The sequence below is a fragment of the Equus przewalskii genome, chromosome 3 (genome assembly GCF_037783145.1).
Source record: "Equus przewalskii isolate Varuska chromosome 3, EquPr2, whole genome shotgun sequence".
NCBI lineage: Eukaryota > Metazoa > Chordata > Mammalia > Perissodactyla > Equidae > Equus > Equus przewalskii.
In genome coordinates, this window is record NC_091833.1 from 22,668,472 (window position 1) to 22,683,698 (window position 15,227).

Consider the following 15,227-nt stretch of genomic DNA (forward strand, 5'->3'; position numbering starts at 1 on the left):
ATCATCTGAGGTCAGCAGCATTGATGGGCAGGCCTTACTCAAGCAGAGTCCAAATAAAAAAGATAAAGAAGAAAAGATTGCCTCCATCAGAGGTGACTATTGCCCCAACTCATGTTCTGAAAATTGGCCTTTAAAAGGAAAGAGTTAACCATTCTTTAACTTATCATTTCTAGGAAAAACTAGTTCATCCCCAATTGACGCAGGAAAGCTCTTCATTCTAGAAGAATGGCAGCCAAAATGTTAGAAAGAATGGTAGAATTAGAAAAGCACTATTCTTTTATCCCCAGGGAAATAATTAATTAAGCAGCACCAATGGATACAAAAAGCAAAAGTTTGTTGGGGAACCAGACACTCGCTCCAAGCCAGACCATCATCCCACGGGTGACTGGCCAGCTGCAAAGGGAGAAGTCCGCTTTATCGTGGCCACATCTGGCGGGCACCATCCTAGCCACATGAACACAATTTGCATCTATAATCGTGGACCGATCTGACATTATTTGTCCCCTGTTGTGACAGAGTGTAATGTACACAGCACCCCTACAAATCTAATGAAGCTTTTAAGCCTAATTTTCAGTTTTCAGGAAATACAAGGAATAAAGAAATAAATTAAATGACACTGTGAGAATAGTCAGAAACTTTCAGACTATAGAATATTGTGTAAGAACACAGATCTGGTCTCTCCAAAAAGTGAACGTGATTGGGAGAGAGTGAGGAGTCTAGATGAAAAGATACTAAAGAAACACAACAACAAAATGCAATATAGGAACACACTCCCTGCCAGCTTTGAGCTTTCTCAGGATTTCGGCCTCCTTCTCAGGGAATAGAGGGCCAAGGAAAACACTAGACTTCTCACCAACACATGAGGCTGGGTCCTACTCTGCTCCAGGCAGCCGCCAGCATCCTGAACCTGCACCGTCACCCCAGAGTGCAGACAGGTCGTAGGCATCTATGTCTTCTATTCACATAAGATGTAAGATGTAAGATGAGTATTTAAGACCTCGTGCTTATTTTTAATTATGACCCAGGAGGAGCAGATCACCTCACTTCAGGGGAGCAGACAGAAAGTGAAAGAAAAAACAGATCAGGCCCGGGAGACACAGAAGGACAAACGTCGCATGGCCTACAACAGGAAGGGCCTTTCTGAGGGAACTTCTGGAACCACTGCCCCCCTGTCAGACGCAGACCAAAACGACTTCTCTGAGCAGCACTCCCAGGAGAAATTCATCAGGTGGGCCTCCAAGCAACCCAAGGAGGGGAAGGCCAAAGCCCCAAATTGAGGGTGTGGCTGTCACAGCATCAGATGGGGACAGGGCTGTCCTGCCTGTGGGGCCTTATGGATCACCATGCCTAACCCCAGACAGACGGGACTTCTCCCAGGCAGCAATCCTGTCTTCTCTTGGCCCAAAGGGAGCATTCTAGCTTTAAATGCTTGTGTGGTAATTTGCAGGCTAAACCATTTTCGGTGGATTGTGCCAGCCAATGGTGAGGTGACCTTGAGAGTGCACTTCTCTTCTAATGATCTTGGGAACTTTGACCAAATGTTTAACTTTGAGATCCTTGGAACTTGCCACCAGTACCAGCTCTATTGCCAAGGTGTCTGTACTTACCCATACATTTGCCAAGACCCAAAGTAAGTATATTTTACTTTAAAAGAAAAGGTTGATGGATACGTTTTAGTTTTCTCCCATGGTATGTTGAACAAAGTGGATCTTGATACTAATGTGGACTGGGACAGCATCCCAGAACTCTTATTGTATTGGCTTCAATGTCTTGGACATTGACTAAACCAGGAATGACATGGTACCATGAGACTAAGATAAGGAGAATGTTAACAGATGTGAAGAGGGGGAAAAGTCTTCCTCTGGCCAGTTAGTTTGCTTATTTAACTATTAAGTATATTTAAACAGATTTTATATTTACTGTAGGACTTTTTATCCCATAGTATCAATATATGTGTGAATCTCCATGGGTGGGCTTTTTTACAAGCTGCCAAACACCACTGTGCCCCTTATATACCACAGAAAGGCACCTGGAACCCCCCTTGGGGAAGGGGCCTTTTATAGCTTATCCACCAACAGGAACTTTTTTTGTAACACTCAGTAAGGGGCCACGTTGGACAAAGAATTCAAAACCTAGTTAATATCCACCAGAATTAGTTTTCCATGGAGCTTCTCAGGAAGTTTTCTAACTGGGTACACTGGAACAGGAAATCCAACTCAGCTCTGTCATCAGCCCCTCATTATAAAAGACACCACTGGGAATCTTTTTTCTCGAGTTCAAATCATACTATCTTCACTCAGGCTTGGGGAGAAGGAAGGAGAGGGAAGAAAGGCTCAACAAAGGCCCTCAAATTAAGAGTCATTCTGTCTCCAGATACCTGTACCTTTTGCTGAACAGGGAGCGTTGGGTTCATGTAAACATCAATGGCGGCATTGAACTTCCATTCAGACAGCCTCTCCTCTTCCCTCCCTCCCCTATGTTCAGAGTGGTATTCCCTCAGCGGAAGAAGGACATGAAGACAAATGAGGTCATCTTGAAGAAATATATTATGAGCATGGACAGGTTTTACTTCGGGCCACTGCTTTGTGGAAAATCAAGAGATAAGTAAGTGTTCCATTATTTGAAAGCAGATTTCAGCCTCCTGGGTTGGACTCATGAATAATAGTACAAGCAGAGTTCCTATGTAAATGTAGCCATTAACCCTGAGCCATAAAGCGGGAGAACTGGGTTCTTTTGCCTCAAGTTTCTGATAAGCACCCAGATGAATGGGGGGCCCATTTTCCCAGATGGGAAAGGCTGTAAGAGGACCAGGTTTTGGTGGGGGAAGGGTAGCACCAAGAGATCACTTTGGGATAAGTTGAGTTTGAGATGCTTAGGAGATATAGCTAGTAGCCACATCAAGCAGAGAATATGGTTCTGATTCTCAGAGGAGAGTCTGTCTTCGAGACAACAAAAGTCATAGGTATGGATAAGATCATCTAAGGAGAGAATACACAGTAAGGAGAGAAGGACCATGGATGGAGCCCCAAAGAACTCCATTCACAAGAGGAAAAGCCAGCAAAGGAGATGAGAAAGGGAGCCAGAGCTATTGGTGGAAACCAGGAAAGAGTAGTGTCACAGAGCCATGAGAAGAGAGTGTGGTCAGCTATGTTGAATGCTACAAAGGGGGCAGAAAGATGAGGACATCGACATCCACAGGGTTCAACAACACAGAGGTCATGGGGGCCTTAGCAAGAGCCCTCTTGGGAATTTTAGAATGAAGTCCAAGTAAAGTGAGTCGAAGTGTCAGTGGAAGGTGAGAGAATGGAGATAGGGTGTGAAGATATGTCTTTGGAAAGCTTGGCTGTGAAGGGAAACAGAGAGAGTCAAGGATGGGAGGGAAACATGGAGTCCAGTGAAGGCTGCTCACACACTGGTGTTCTCATGATGTTTGGATGCCAAGGGAAAGTAGGGAGGAGAAGGTTGGAGTTTCAGGAGAAAGTTAAGGACCATCAGTGGTGAAGTTCCGTGAGACAACACAGTGGGATATGGAGATGCTGGCCTTTGCCAGGAAGAGGAACCATCATCTCATACTAAGAGGAAGGAAGGTGAGATGGCGTCAGGGGCAGGTAGGGTTACAGATTTGGTTGGAATGGTGAGAAAGTTCCTATGCCACTGTCTATGTTCTCCATAACGAATGATGTGAGGTCTTCTCTAACAGTGAGGGAAGTGGAAGAAGATAAAAATGTTGAGAAAATGGAGAAAGTATGAAACAATTTTTGTGGAAACTGGGAGAGGGAGGATATTAGAGAAATAGATTCATATTATCAGGCAGACTTGGGGGCCCAGGTGAGGCTGATGATCATAAATTTTTAGTGATATGAGTTTTTTTCAGTTATATACAAATTTCTTATTGTATAGGTCAGGGAAATGAGACCAAAACTGGAACCAAAGTCTAACCATGTCTTCATTCAATCTAGCATTTATTGTGATAAGTAGAGAATGTTTATTTCTGTGATTACCTGTAGATTCCCTTAATACCTCTAGTTTATTTCCTGACATGCTGGACTGGAAAGAGAAGATGAAGAGGGTTTGAAGATGGGGAGGATCTTCAAAACCCAGTGGAGGTGACGGCTTAGGAGAGAGAAGGAGTGGGGGTCAGGTTGATGGACATGATGTATATAGCAGCCTGGGAGTTGGAGTCAGGTAACTCATGACCATTCAGAGAGGCATGTGTTTGGGGCACCACTGGAATTAACCAGGATTTGGGGCCAGGCAGCAATGGTCCCGGAGGAGAGGGATTGCAGCGGCCCAGGGCAACCAGGTATTATTCGTTTATTCTTTTAAACTTTGCTGAGCCTCAACCTCCTCATCTGCAAAATGGGAAAATAATAGCACTCACCCACAGATTCGTGAAGACAGAACTGGATAATGCACATGTAACTTAGCGTAGTCCTGGATGGTGGTGATTACCGGTTAGACATGAAGGCCACCACCCTTTGGCGGTTACACAGAGATTGCGCTGTCTCTCTGACTCTGATTTGGTCTCTGCCATACGTTCTCCTGCCTTCCTCCATCGTAGCCTGTTCAAAGAGCTTTTCAGACTGTTTCTGAGCACCAGTGGGTACCATGGGGCCCTGCTTCCCTGATCTGTCCTATGACCTCTGATGATGAGCGTCTTCATTGGCATTCCTTGTGCCTTCTGTGGTTCCTTTTCGGTTTGATACCATTAACTGAGCAGCTTCCAATGCCCGTGGTACTCAACTCTGTGGATCTGTCCCCAAGGTACTAAGGAACAAAAACAACCTTGTAACAGTGAGCAATGCCAAGTGAATCCATGTTGGAACAGTAACATCCTGTACGGGTATAGGAGAAGGTGGTGACGGACGTCATCTCTAACACGTATGTGATATAACAAGTTACGCAAATGATCATCTCTCCTGGGAATTTAAGTACTGGAAAGAATATAGCTGCGTATTTCTCAGTTAGAATTGTTTGCGATAATAGTAACTACCATTTATTAGGGATTTGACATCAGCAGCTGTCCTAAGAGCGGTAGGTACACTATCTCATTTAATACTCATAGAAATCCTAAAAAGTATTATTATCATCGCTTTTTAGAGATGAGGAGACCAAGGCTTGGGGAGGTCAGGTCACAACTTCAAGTCTTCACAACTACAAAGCTTGTATTCTTAGCCACCATGCCACTGCCTCAGTGTAACCATCCTCTCCTTTGGAATTGCCTTGCACCTCACAATCTCCTCTTCCACGTGAACTCTCAGTCAATCCTCACATCCGTAACCCTAATTTTTGTTCATTTCTAGGTACAAGTCATCCTTGTTCCCAGGCAACATGGAGACACTGACAATCCTGAACAACTCCCCAATGGTCGTGGAGGTGTTCTTCTGTTTTCAGAATGACATCAAAGCAAGCACCTACTTCCTGGAGCCCACCAGCATGACTCTGAAACCCAATGAGGAGCAGGTACAGTCCCATGGAAACAAGTCCACCAGGGCAAGGCTTTCTGGGGAAATTTGAGGCCTTGACATCCTTGGTGTAAATGTACTTTGTTTTGACTCTTCCATTAGATGCTGAGCGTATGGGCCTACCCTACTGCAGTTGGTGTCTTTGAAGACAGCATCGTCTGCTGCATCAAGGATAACCCAGAGCCAGCCATCTTCAGATTAAGCTGCCAGGGGGTCCGCCCAGAACTCGAGCTGGACCCCAGGCAATTGCATTTTGACCGGCTCTTGTTGCACAGGTCAGATTTCTGGATGATACCAGGACTGGAAGGGAATTTAAAGAATGTTTAGTTCTGGGGTGACCAACCCATCCTGATTTCCCTGGTTTTAGCACTGAAAGTCCTGCGTCCTGGGAAGCTTCTAGTCCTATGCAAACCAGAATGGTTAGTAACTCTTGAGTTCACGGTCATTAACCTGGGTTCAATGTCTGGACTTCAGCAGGGTTGAGGAGCCCCCTAGGATCAACTGCCACAGTGTGTGAATATTTGCATTTTTCTCAGGAGGAGGACTAGCTTTTTCCAGATTCTCAAAGCAGTCCATTACCCTGAAAGGTTAGGAAACTTTGCTCTAGAAATTAGATTACAAACAGAGAACACTAGACCAAAACTGGAACTTACATATTCATTCACTGGAACTGTATTATTCTAAATAAAGAACGTTTATTTCTGGGGCTACTGGGAAAGCATATTGTTATGATATGTATCCTGCATTCCTTGATCATCGTTACCAGGCCGCATTTCTGACAAATACTGATTAGTGAACTAAGCAATAATTGAAATCATCAGAAGTGCTTTTTCTGACCTGTCATAATAAATCAAAATCATTTAAAACTGACAAAATTTCTTTTGGTCTCTGCAGAAGAGAATTCAGGGTAGTTCACCTCCGCAACGTCACCCCCCTGCCCGTTGCCTGGCGGATCACCAGCCTGGAGCACCTGGGCGATGACTTCACCGTGTCCCTGATGCAGGGGACCATCCCTGCCAAGGCTGAGTATAGCCTGAAAGTGTACTTCCAACCCTCCAAACCCGTCAACATCAAGAAGGCAATTCGGTTGGAGGTGAGGCTTCACACATCTTCAGACTTGGTCATCAAAATGTGCACACATTGGGTTCCCTGACACACACTACCAACACACACACACTAAGCCAGGTCTCTCTGTTACATGCTCCCATCTGATCCCCATTTGACAACCCCCAACCCACAGCATCTTGCTGTACACACACTGCAAGTTCCACAAAGGCAGTCCTGTTCATGACGGAGTTCCCAGTGTGAAGAACAGAGTACTCAATCAGTGGGGATGAATGACCAAATAAATGAACAAGTGAAGGGGGTTGCTAACCCCAGGTAAGCATTAGATTACTGATTTCACGTCGCCAGACCAAGTCACCCCTCAGATTCCGATCTCAGTAAACATCACCCTCTGGCCAGTTGCTCCCAACAGGCACTGGGAATCATCCTTGATTCCCCTCTTTTGCTGACAGCCTCTCCTCCAACCCAGTTCTCCAATGAGTCTTGTCAGTTCCATCTCCCAGTGTATCTCCTGCCCATCCACTTCTCCGTCTACACTGCTGCCACCACCCTGGTCCAGGCTACCTGCAGTGTCTCTCACCTGGACTTCTGCAGAGGCCTCCTAACTGGTTTCCCTCTTCCCACTCCCCACAGTGTCCAAAGGAACCTTTACACTGTCAGTCATTCTCCTTCCTAAAGCATTTTGCTGGCTTCCCATCACAGTCAGAAGAGAGCCCAGGGTCCTCCCCTGCTTTTGAGGCCCTGCCAGCCTCTGTATCCACATCTTACTCTCACTCATGGCTCCTATCACCTGGTCTCTTGCCTTTTCCTGCCTCAAGCCCCTAGCCTTGCAGCACCCCTGCCAGAATGTTGTCCCTAGGCTCTGTGAGGGCCACCAAACGGAACTGTTCAACTGGGTTCCCTAATCATCCCACCAAGGGAATCCCCTGTTATGTGCAATCACTCACCCTGTCTTCTGTCCTTCAGAGCAGCTACCCCTTTCAGATGTCATCCTGTTTCTTACTTTCTAATGTGGAATCCATCAGGACAAGGTCTCACCTGACTCGTTCATCATCTGTCTTGGTTTCCGAGGGCTGCTGTAACAAATGACCACAAACTGAGGGTTTAAACAGCAGACATTCACTCTCTTACAGTCCTGGAGGCCAGGAGTCTGAGGTCAAGGTGTCTGCAGGGCCACACTCCCTCTGAGACTCTAGGGAAGAATCCTTCCTGGCCTCTTTCAGCTTCTGGTGGCTCCAGGTGTTCCTCGGACTGTCACCGCACACTCCACTCTCTACCTCCATCTTCACACGGCCTTCTTCTCTGCCTGTGTCTCTTCCTCATCTGTCTCTTATAAGGACACTTGTCATTGGATTTAGGGCCCACCCAGAGAATCCAGGATGATCTCATCTCGAGACCTTTAACTTAATTACATCTGCAAAGACCATTTTTCCAAATAAAGTCACATTCACAGGTTCCAGCTGTTGAGACATGGACATACCTTTTTGGGGGCCACCATTCAAACCACGACACCATCGTATCCCCAGTGTCTGGCACAGGCCTGGACGTAGAAGACGCTCGATAGAATCTGTAAAATGAATGAGTGTCACTGACTTTTGATGCCTGAATCAATTCTGCAACCATCAAGAGGTCATCCAAGTTTCTCTTTGAATATTTCTCTTTGAACGTTTCTGTATTTTAACAACTCACACGGCATCCCTGTTTGTTCCAGTTAAAGAAGACACAGTGGGTCTCCCCTTTGGCCCCCCAAAGTGGTCTAAGTCTTCTCTTCCCCAGATTACATTCCTTCACCAACTACCCTAGGAAATGCCTTGCTCTCTGGTTCTTTGGAAAGCACTCTGTTGAACTCATTTTATTTTATTTGTGTACCTCTTAAATTGTCCATCCTATTTTCCTCATTTACAAAATTTAATCTCTCCACTCCCAGTGGGGAAGCAAAGGAAATAGGATGTTCTGGGTACTTGGTATCTATCAGTAGAAAAGTACTATATAAGTTCTGGAGCTGATAATCCAAGTTCTATGTCCTATTTTTCCGCCTTGCTATCAGCCTTTCTTGTTGTAGTCTCTGTCAGAGGGTGAGCAGCAAAAGAAAGAAGGTAAGACTCAAGTCGGTCCGATTTGCCCTGTGAAACATTGACGAAGTGTTTGATGAAAGAAAAGATGGAAACTCGAAATTAAAACTTGAGTTTGGTGGCAGCTGCAGATTTCCCCTTTGGCACCCAAAGCACAAATATTGGGGAGTTGGTGACTCATTTTTCCAACTTGAGGCCTCGGCAGAGAGGCAGGTGGTCTCCAGACAGAGGCGGGAGAGCCACGCCCACTGCCCAGTGGCTCTTCCCCTTGACAAAGGGACCCTTTATTGCCCCCTCATTGGCCTCAAGAGTCAACAGTTGGGTCCAGCTGACACCTGACAGCAGTTCAGATGTTCCTTAGGACAGTAAGGGAGGGATTGCCACCAGAGATGACAACAGAGGGGACCGTGAGCAACGGGAGGCTGGGGTCTTTGCCTTTATATGTTATATATATAAAATATATAAATATATATATTTCCAACTTTAATAGTAATGATATTCATGTAAATAAGGCTTTTGAAAACCAAAAAGAAACATCAAACACTTATTTTGTATGAAAAATCTAGCACTTTTTCCACAGCTTGAATCAGAAACAACAGAACAATTCAAATTTATAAGATTAGTAGAGTAAGTATGATTAAGAATAGACAAGTTTTCCATTTCAACTGTCAAAAGAATGCTCTTCAAGTTTATTTGACTTAAAAACTCCAAAGAACACTTGCTTGCAATGTATACTCACAGCCCAAACTTCAGTAATGTAGCAACGATCGTGCAAATAATTTAAACCTAGTAAGTGGACAAGCTGGAAAATGCAGTCCCTTTTCCCCATTTTCATATGGAGTGTCTATACCAGCATTCCCCAAAGTGTGTTATGAAGACTAATCCTACCAAATGCTCAGTGAAGACAAAAGCTAAATACACTCCAGAATCTTCTGTGCCATATCACCTTTGCACAATTCCCACTGCACGTTACATAGTTTGGGCTCGAAACACACCATGGTTCTTGCTTTTACTGGATAATTTCTCTTACCCTAACAGGTTTCAGACGCAGATAATCTTGTTGGTGTTGTTCAAATTGAAAACATCGTGGTCTTTGCAGAGTCCTACGACATTGCCTTGGACATCACCTTCCCCAAAGGTCTGTGGACCACTTCAAGGAAAGGGTGTTTAGAGTCACATCTTTTACTACAGTATATTGCTTGTGCAGAGGAAGACTAGTGGTTGTTGGGGAGGAGGGTGGAATTTCAGTAAATAGTCATGCAAGCCCCAAAGTGATGTTAGCAACATTACTACGAATCTTAACTTCAACTGGAGTTGACAAGGGGTGGTCATAAATATCAAATTTGCAGAGTTCTTTTCTGAACAGTCATTTGAGAGTGAGTACCTATCTTTCTGCCTGTCTTAGTTTTCTATCACTGCCATAACATATTGCCACAAACTTTGTGGCTTAAAACAATACAAATTTATTATTTTACAGTTTACTGTTTTACAGAAGTTCAAAATGGATCTCACTGAGCTAAAATCAAGGTGTTGGCAGGGCTGCATTCCTTTCTAGAACCTCTGAGGGGCATCCACTGCCTTGCCTTTTCCAGTTTCTAGAAGCCACCCATATTCTTTGGCTCATGGTCCCCTTCCTCCGTCTTCACAGCCAGCAGTGTTGGATCAAGTCCTTCTCACACTGCCATCCGTCTTGGTTCTCCCACTTCTGTCTCCCTCTTCTACTTTTAAGGACCCTTGTGATTACATTGGGCCCCCCCAGAGAATCCAGGATAATCTCCCTATTTTAAAGTCAGATGATTAGCAATCTTAATTTCACCTAATACCTTAATCCCCCCTTGCCATGTAAACCAGCATATTCTCAGGCTCCAAGGATTAGCATGTGGACAGCTTTTTCGGGGGGAGGGGCATTAGTCTGCCACCCGCACTGCCCTAACACCCAAGTTAGATCCCTCCCTTTAGCGTGCAGTCTCCACTGTCCCTCCTTTCTCTCATAGGTCTCCTTCCCAGCAAGATTCATGGAATGTTGGAGCTACATGTTTGCCTAGATGTCATTAGTCTTATGTACAAAGATATTTATTGCTGCATTATTTATAATAATGGAAGATTGGAAATAACCTAAATGCCTATCAATAATGGAATATTATTATTGTAGGAATGATATTGTAACTTATAGAACAGCCATATCGTGGTATATTATTAGGATCACATTTATGAGGAGTTTTTAATTATGTGGGGAAATGCTTATGATGTAATGCTAAGTAAAACAATATAAATTTATATGTAATATCCCAACTCTGTATATTATACATTTGATACAAAAATTTTTTAAAAAATATGGGAAGTGTTAGCTAATGGGAAACATGAAAGGAAGGTCAGTGGTCCAAGGATGGAAGCCAGAGGAAGCCACCCCGTTAAACTGGGTGCAAGAGCAGTGTCTGTTGTTTGCTAAGACTCAATTATAAGAGGTTTTCCTAACCACAGTGTTTTCAGAAAACACACTCTCTGAAATTGTCACTATGGATCTTCCATGTGAACTTCAAGAGAAGTTCCCCTGCTTCTCGCTCCGATGTCCACTCACCCCTCCCCACCTCGGCCTCTGACCTCTGCAGGAGCTGAAGGAGGCCTTGATTTTGGGGTTGTGAAGGTCATGGAGGAGGTGAAGCAGGTGCTGCAACTGAAGAACCGTGGGAAATACGAGATCATGTTCAGGTAAGCTGAAAATCATTGGACATGTGGTCCTTCACATCCACTCATAGGGAGAAGAGTGCTGTCTGGGAGATAAAAACAAAATCTCTCGAGGAAATCATAAGAACCACCTCTGCTTTTAGCCTCTCTTGGCTTCAGGTGAATGAAATTCCAGCTGCTGAAGAGAGCAGAGATTTTCATACAGCTCTCAACTCTGAGGCTTTATGGGGATCCTTAATGCACCTGGAGCCCCAGGGGTCTGGGGATGGGGGAAGAGATGCAGGGAGAGAGGTTGGGAGGAGGAGACACTGGGGTGAGGAGAGGTCCTGGGGGTGGAGGGAGAGATTGGAGATGGGGGACTGGCCTCAAGCTGTCCTGCCCTCCTTTTGACTCCTGTCAGTTTCAGAAGTTAGCGCTAATTCTACATAAGATTTCATGTGAAGAAAGGATTTTGCAATTTTCCTTTTTAATTGTAAGAACCACCATATTATAGAACCCAAATGGCAGCATGGTGGAATAGAGCTCCAGCTGTGCTCATCTCTTGAGATTAAAAATGAAACACTAAATAAGGGAGATTCCTCAAAGAGGAAAGGTTGGCTCTGGGTGGAGACAGGGAGGAGGTCACTCAGGCAGGGTCACACGACTCTTGGCGGCAGTGCCAGCACCTATGGCTAGTCTATTTTATGGAAGATCATCCTTCCCCCAGAAGAATTCACAGTTGTTAAAGGGACTTCCTCCTTGCAGATTTGGAAGAAATTCAGTGTATTCATGATAGTTTCATTTCAGCTAAAAGAATGCTGAAATTAGAAAGGTCCCACTTCAGTACTATCATTACTTAGAACCATAAATTGAAATAAATAAACATAAATAAAAGCTAAACAAACCAGAAGGAAACCACTGTCACTTTGGAATTAGTACTGAATGGAATCTTGCCCATTTGTGAGTTTTGTTTTACATTGTGATGGGGCGTTAGCTCTGCTCTTTCAGACTGCATGGAACAAAATCGCCCTTGAGTGGAAATAGGTGATCAGGGTGCGCTGAAAGGCTGTGCCGGGAAGTGAGGAAGCACGGGCAGCAGGCATGCAGCAGTGGAGTGGCCAGGTCTCCTGGAGCATAGCGATAAGTTGGGTCCCCGCAGCAACTCCAGGTGTCCTGCCTCAACTTAAGGTCCCTGTTCCTGCTCCAGTCCCTCTGCCATTCTCACGAGTCAGCCTCTCTCTGTGGCTTCTCACCACATCCCCATTGCTCCACGGCCTCGCTTTCCAGGTGCCTCTGTTGCATGGCCTCTGTCCCCCTGCTTTCTCTCCTTCCTTAGATCCTCTGGCTTCTGCATCACTGTTCCCTCTGTGTGTACTACATTCAGTCACAGAGAAGGGAGGCAAACAGAGTGAGAGAGACACACAGATCGAGAGACAGGGAAAGAGAAACAGAGAGAGAGAGAGATGAATTAATTTAGTTGGTCCTTATCCACCATCAAGTGTCCCCATTGGACGGAGATCTCCTTCAAAGGCGCCTCTTGATTATGGGCTGGAAATGGCTCTCTGCCTCATGCATCGCTCACTGGCCCAGTCAGTCCTGGCTATTGAGGGATGATCACAGAGTATAAAGCACAGTGGGCACTGCTAGGCATAGTGGTTAAACAGGGCTGGAGACATGGCAGACACTTAACAGTCTAGAGTCTCCTCTCTAGTATCTTGGATTCCCTGGATAATGACTTAAATTGACTTTTTATCTTGGCTTTCAGCTTTTCCGTGGACTCTTTAGGGACAAATCTAAATTCCATGATCTCAGTCCAACCGCCGAAGGGCTCACTGACCACAATGGACAAGCCCACAAGTGTCCAGGTGTTCTTTCATGCAAAAAAGGAAGTGAAGATCGAGCACCAGCCAATTCTGCGCTGTCATGTAAGAGAATTCAAAGGGAAAACTCACTCAGTGGCAGGATTGTGGTATTTGTGTCAAAAAGAAGAGTACGTGGTCTAACCCATGCTCCAGGGGGAAAAGAGGACTGGCCTCGGTGGCAACCAGAGAGGCTACACCAGGGTTTGGTCCTCAGCTAACAGGCACAGGTAGGTCAGTGGGAGGTGTGCAAAGTCATCAGAAATTGAGAGCACCAGAGAGGAAATGTGGCCCCTGGTCTTTGGGGAGCACCAGAGACAAGAAAGCTGAGTTCAGTCATCGAGCGCAAAAGAAGAATGGGCAAGTAAAAACAGAGGGCAAAGTTAGTCCCTGTTGATCCATGGCTGGTACACATCAAGCTCTATGTTAATGCTTGCTAATATTATTGCTCGTGCAATAACATAAAGAGAATGAAATAAAGAACTTGGTTTCATGTCAGTGACAAAAATAGAGAATGAAGTAGACAGTCGAAGGAATCCTGGAGCTATGCCAGTGGCTGACGTCTTCCCAATCCTCCTTTCCTTTCTAGATTACTGAGCCCAATATCGCGGAAGGAGGTGAAATCATTGCCAGCATCCCAATTAAGTTTTCTGTGAATGCGTTGTTCTCCAAATACAACATCAGCCCCTCCTCCGTCATCAACTTTGGGGCTTTGATCTGTGGCAGTCGTCAAAGCACCACTTTCACCATAGAAAATCAAGGTCTTACTGACTTCAAGTTCGTCCTTTCTAGGCTGACAGGGCAGAGGCCTCCTCCTCAAAAGAAAGTGTAAGACAACTATTTACTTAACTCAGACCACTCACTCCCTGGTTAATAAGTGCTTTATGTTTTACAAAGAGCTTTCATATATTTTATATAATTCGCCTAATCCCCTTTTGTGGGTGAGACCACTAAGGTTTAGAAATGATTCATCCAAGATTATGCAAGAAGTCACCAGTAGATCTCAGTTCTGAACCCATACCTCTGACACCAGATTTCATTTATTTTCTAACTGCTGTTGAATATGTGACAGATTTTAGTTGGACAAATGTAAAATCTTATGCTTGCGATCGTGTCTGTTGTCCTGGTGCTTCCACTGTGCTACAAGACTTACCAGTAAGTCTTTGTCCTGTCTGTCATTCTGTTGGGTGGCTAGGGACCACTACAGCAGCAAGCTAAGTTGAAATACATCATAGCTGTGCTGGGGAAAGCCCAGTTCCCCCTCCTGGGCTGCTCCTTTACACTCACACTACCACTGCACTCACAACACCTCTGACCCCAGATGTTTGGATGTTTGTCTTCACACCAAGAAATTCTGTACCACCAGCTAGTTGTCCTACAATTTAACTCAATTCTGACACTATCTGCTTAGAGATAGCAACTGATCCCATAGGTTAGGGACTCAGTCCCATGAGAATGCTCTCCCATCAGGTGCCAATTGCAAGTAGTAGGTCCCCAGGTTACCCACAACTTCTGTCTGACTTGGCTGAAGATTGGAGGTTCCCATGACCTCCTTTCCCTTGAATTTGATTATCTACTAGAACAGCTCACAGAACTCAGGGAAACACTTACATTTACCAATTTATTAAAGGATATGATAAAGGATACAGATCAACAGCCAGATGAAGAGATACTTAGAGTGCAGTCTGGGAGGGTCCTAAGCACCATGGAGTTGGGGTGTGTCGCCCTCCCAGTATGTGGCACCAAGCTGAAAGCTCTCCAAACCCCAGTACTATTGGGATTTTGTGGAGGCTTCCTCACACAGGTATGATCAATTAACACCATTTCCAACCCCTCCCCTCACTAGAGAATGGCGGGTGGGGCTGAAAATTCCAAGCTTCTAATCATGGCTTGGTCTTTCTGGTGACCAACCCCTATCCAGGAGCCATCCGGGAGCCCACCCAGAGTCACCTCATTAGAACAAAAGACATTCCCATCACCCAGGAAATTCCAAGGGATTTAGGAGCCCCATGTCAGGAACCAGGGTCAAAGACAAACATTCAAATTATAGTTGCTCCTAGTGCTCTTATCACTTAGGAATTTTGTTTCAGGAGCTCCATGCC

At 45.1% G+C, this 15,227-nt stretch overlaps 1 protein-coding gene across 5 annotated transcripts in view; it reads left to right on the forward strand.

The window, feature by feature from the left end:
- Positions 1 to 15,227, forward strand: part of HYDIN (HYDIN axonemal central pair apparatus protein) — a 335,558-nt gene that overhangs the window by 257,629 nt on the left and 62,702 nt on the right. For all 5 annotated transcript variants that reach the window (XR_011537986.1, XM_070612302.1, XM_070612303.1 and 2 more), the window contains 10 exons: positions 1,026 to 1,228; positions 1,448 to 1,630; positions 2,485 to 2,604; positions 5,304 to 5,463; positions 5,568 to 5,740; positions 6,360 to 6,558; positions 9,641 to 9,740; positions 11,212 to 11,311; positions 13,032 to 13,191; positions 13,715 to 13,953. Coding sequence is in view for 4 of the 5 variants with exons in the window: in XM_070612302.1 (XP_070468403.1) it covers positions 1,026 to 1,228; positions 1,448 to 1,630; positions 2,485 to 2,604; positions 5,304 to 5,463; positions 5,568 to 5,740; positions 6,360 to 6,558; positions 9,641 to 9,740; positions 11,212 to 11,311; positions 13,032 to 13,191; positions 13,715 to 13,953 (1,637 nt within the window). In the remaining variant the exon portion in view is untranslated. The remainder of the gene's footprint in view (positions 1 to 1,025; positions 1,229 to 1,447; positions 1,631 to 2,484; positions 2,605 to 5,303; positions 5,464 to 5,567; positions 5,741 to 6,359; positions 6,559 to 9,640; positions 9,741 to 11,211; positions 11,312 to 13,031; positions 13,192 to 13,714; positions 13,954 to 15,227) is intronic.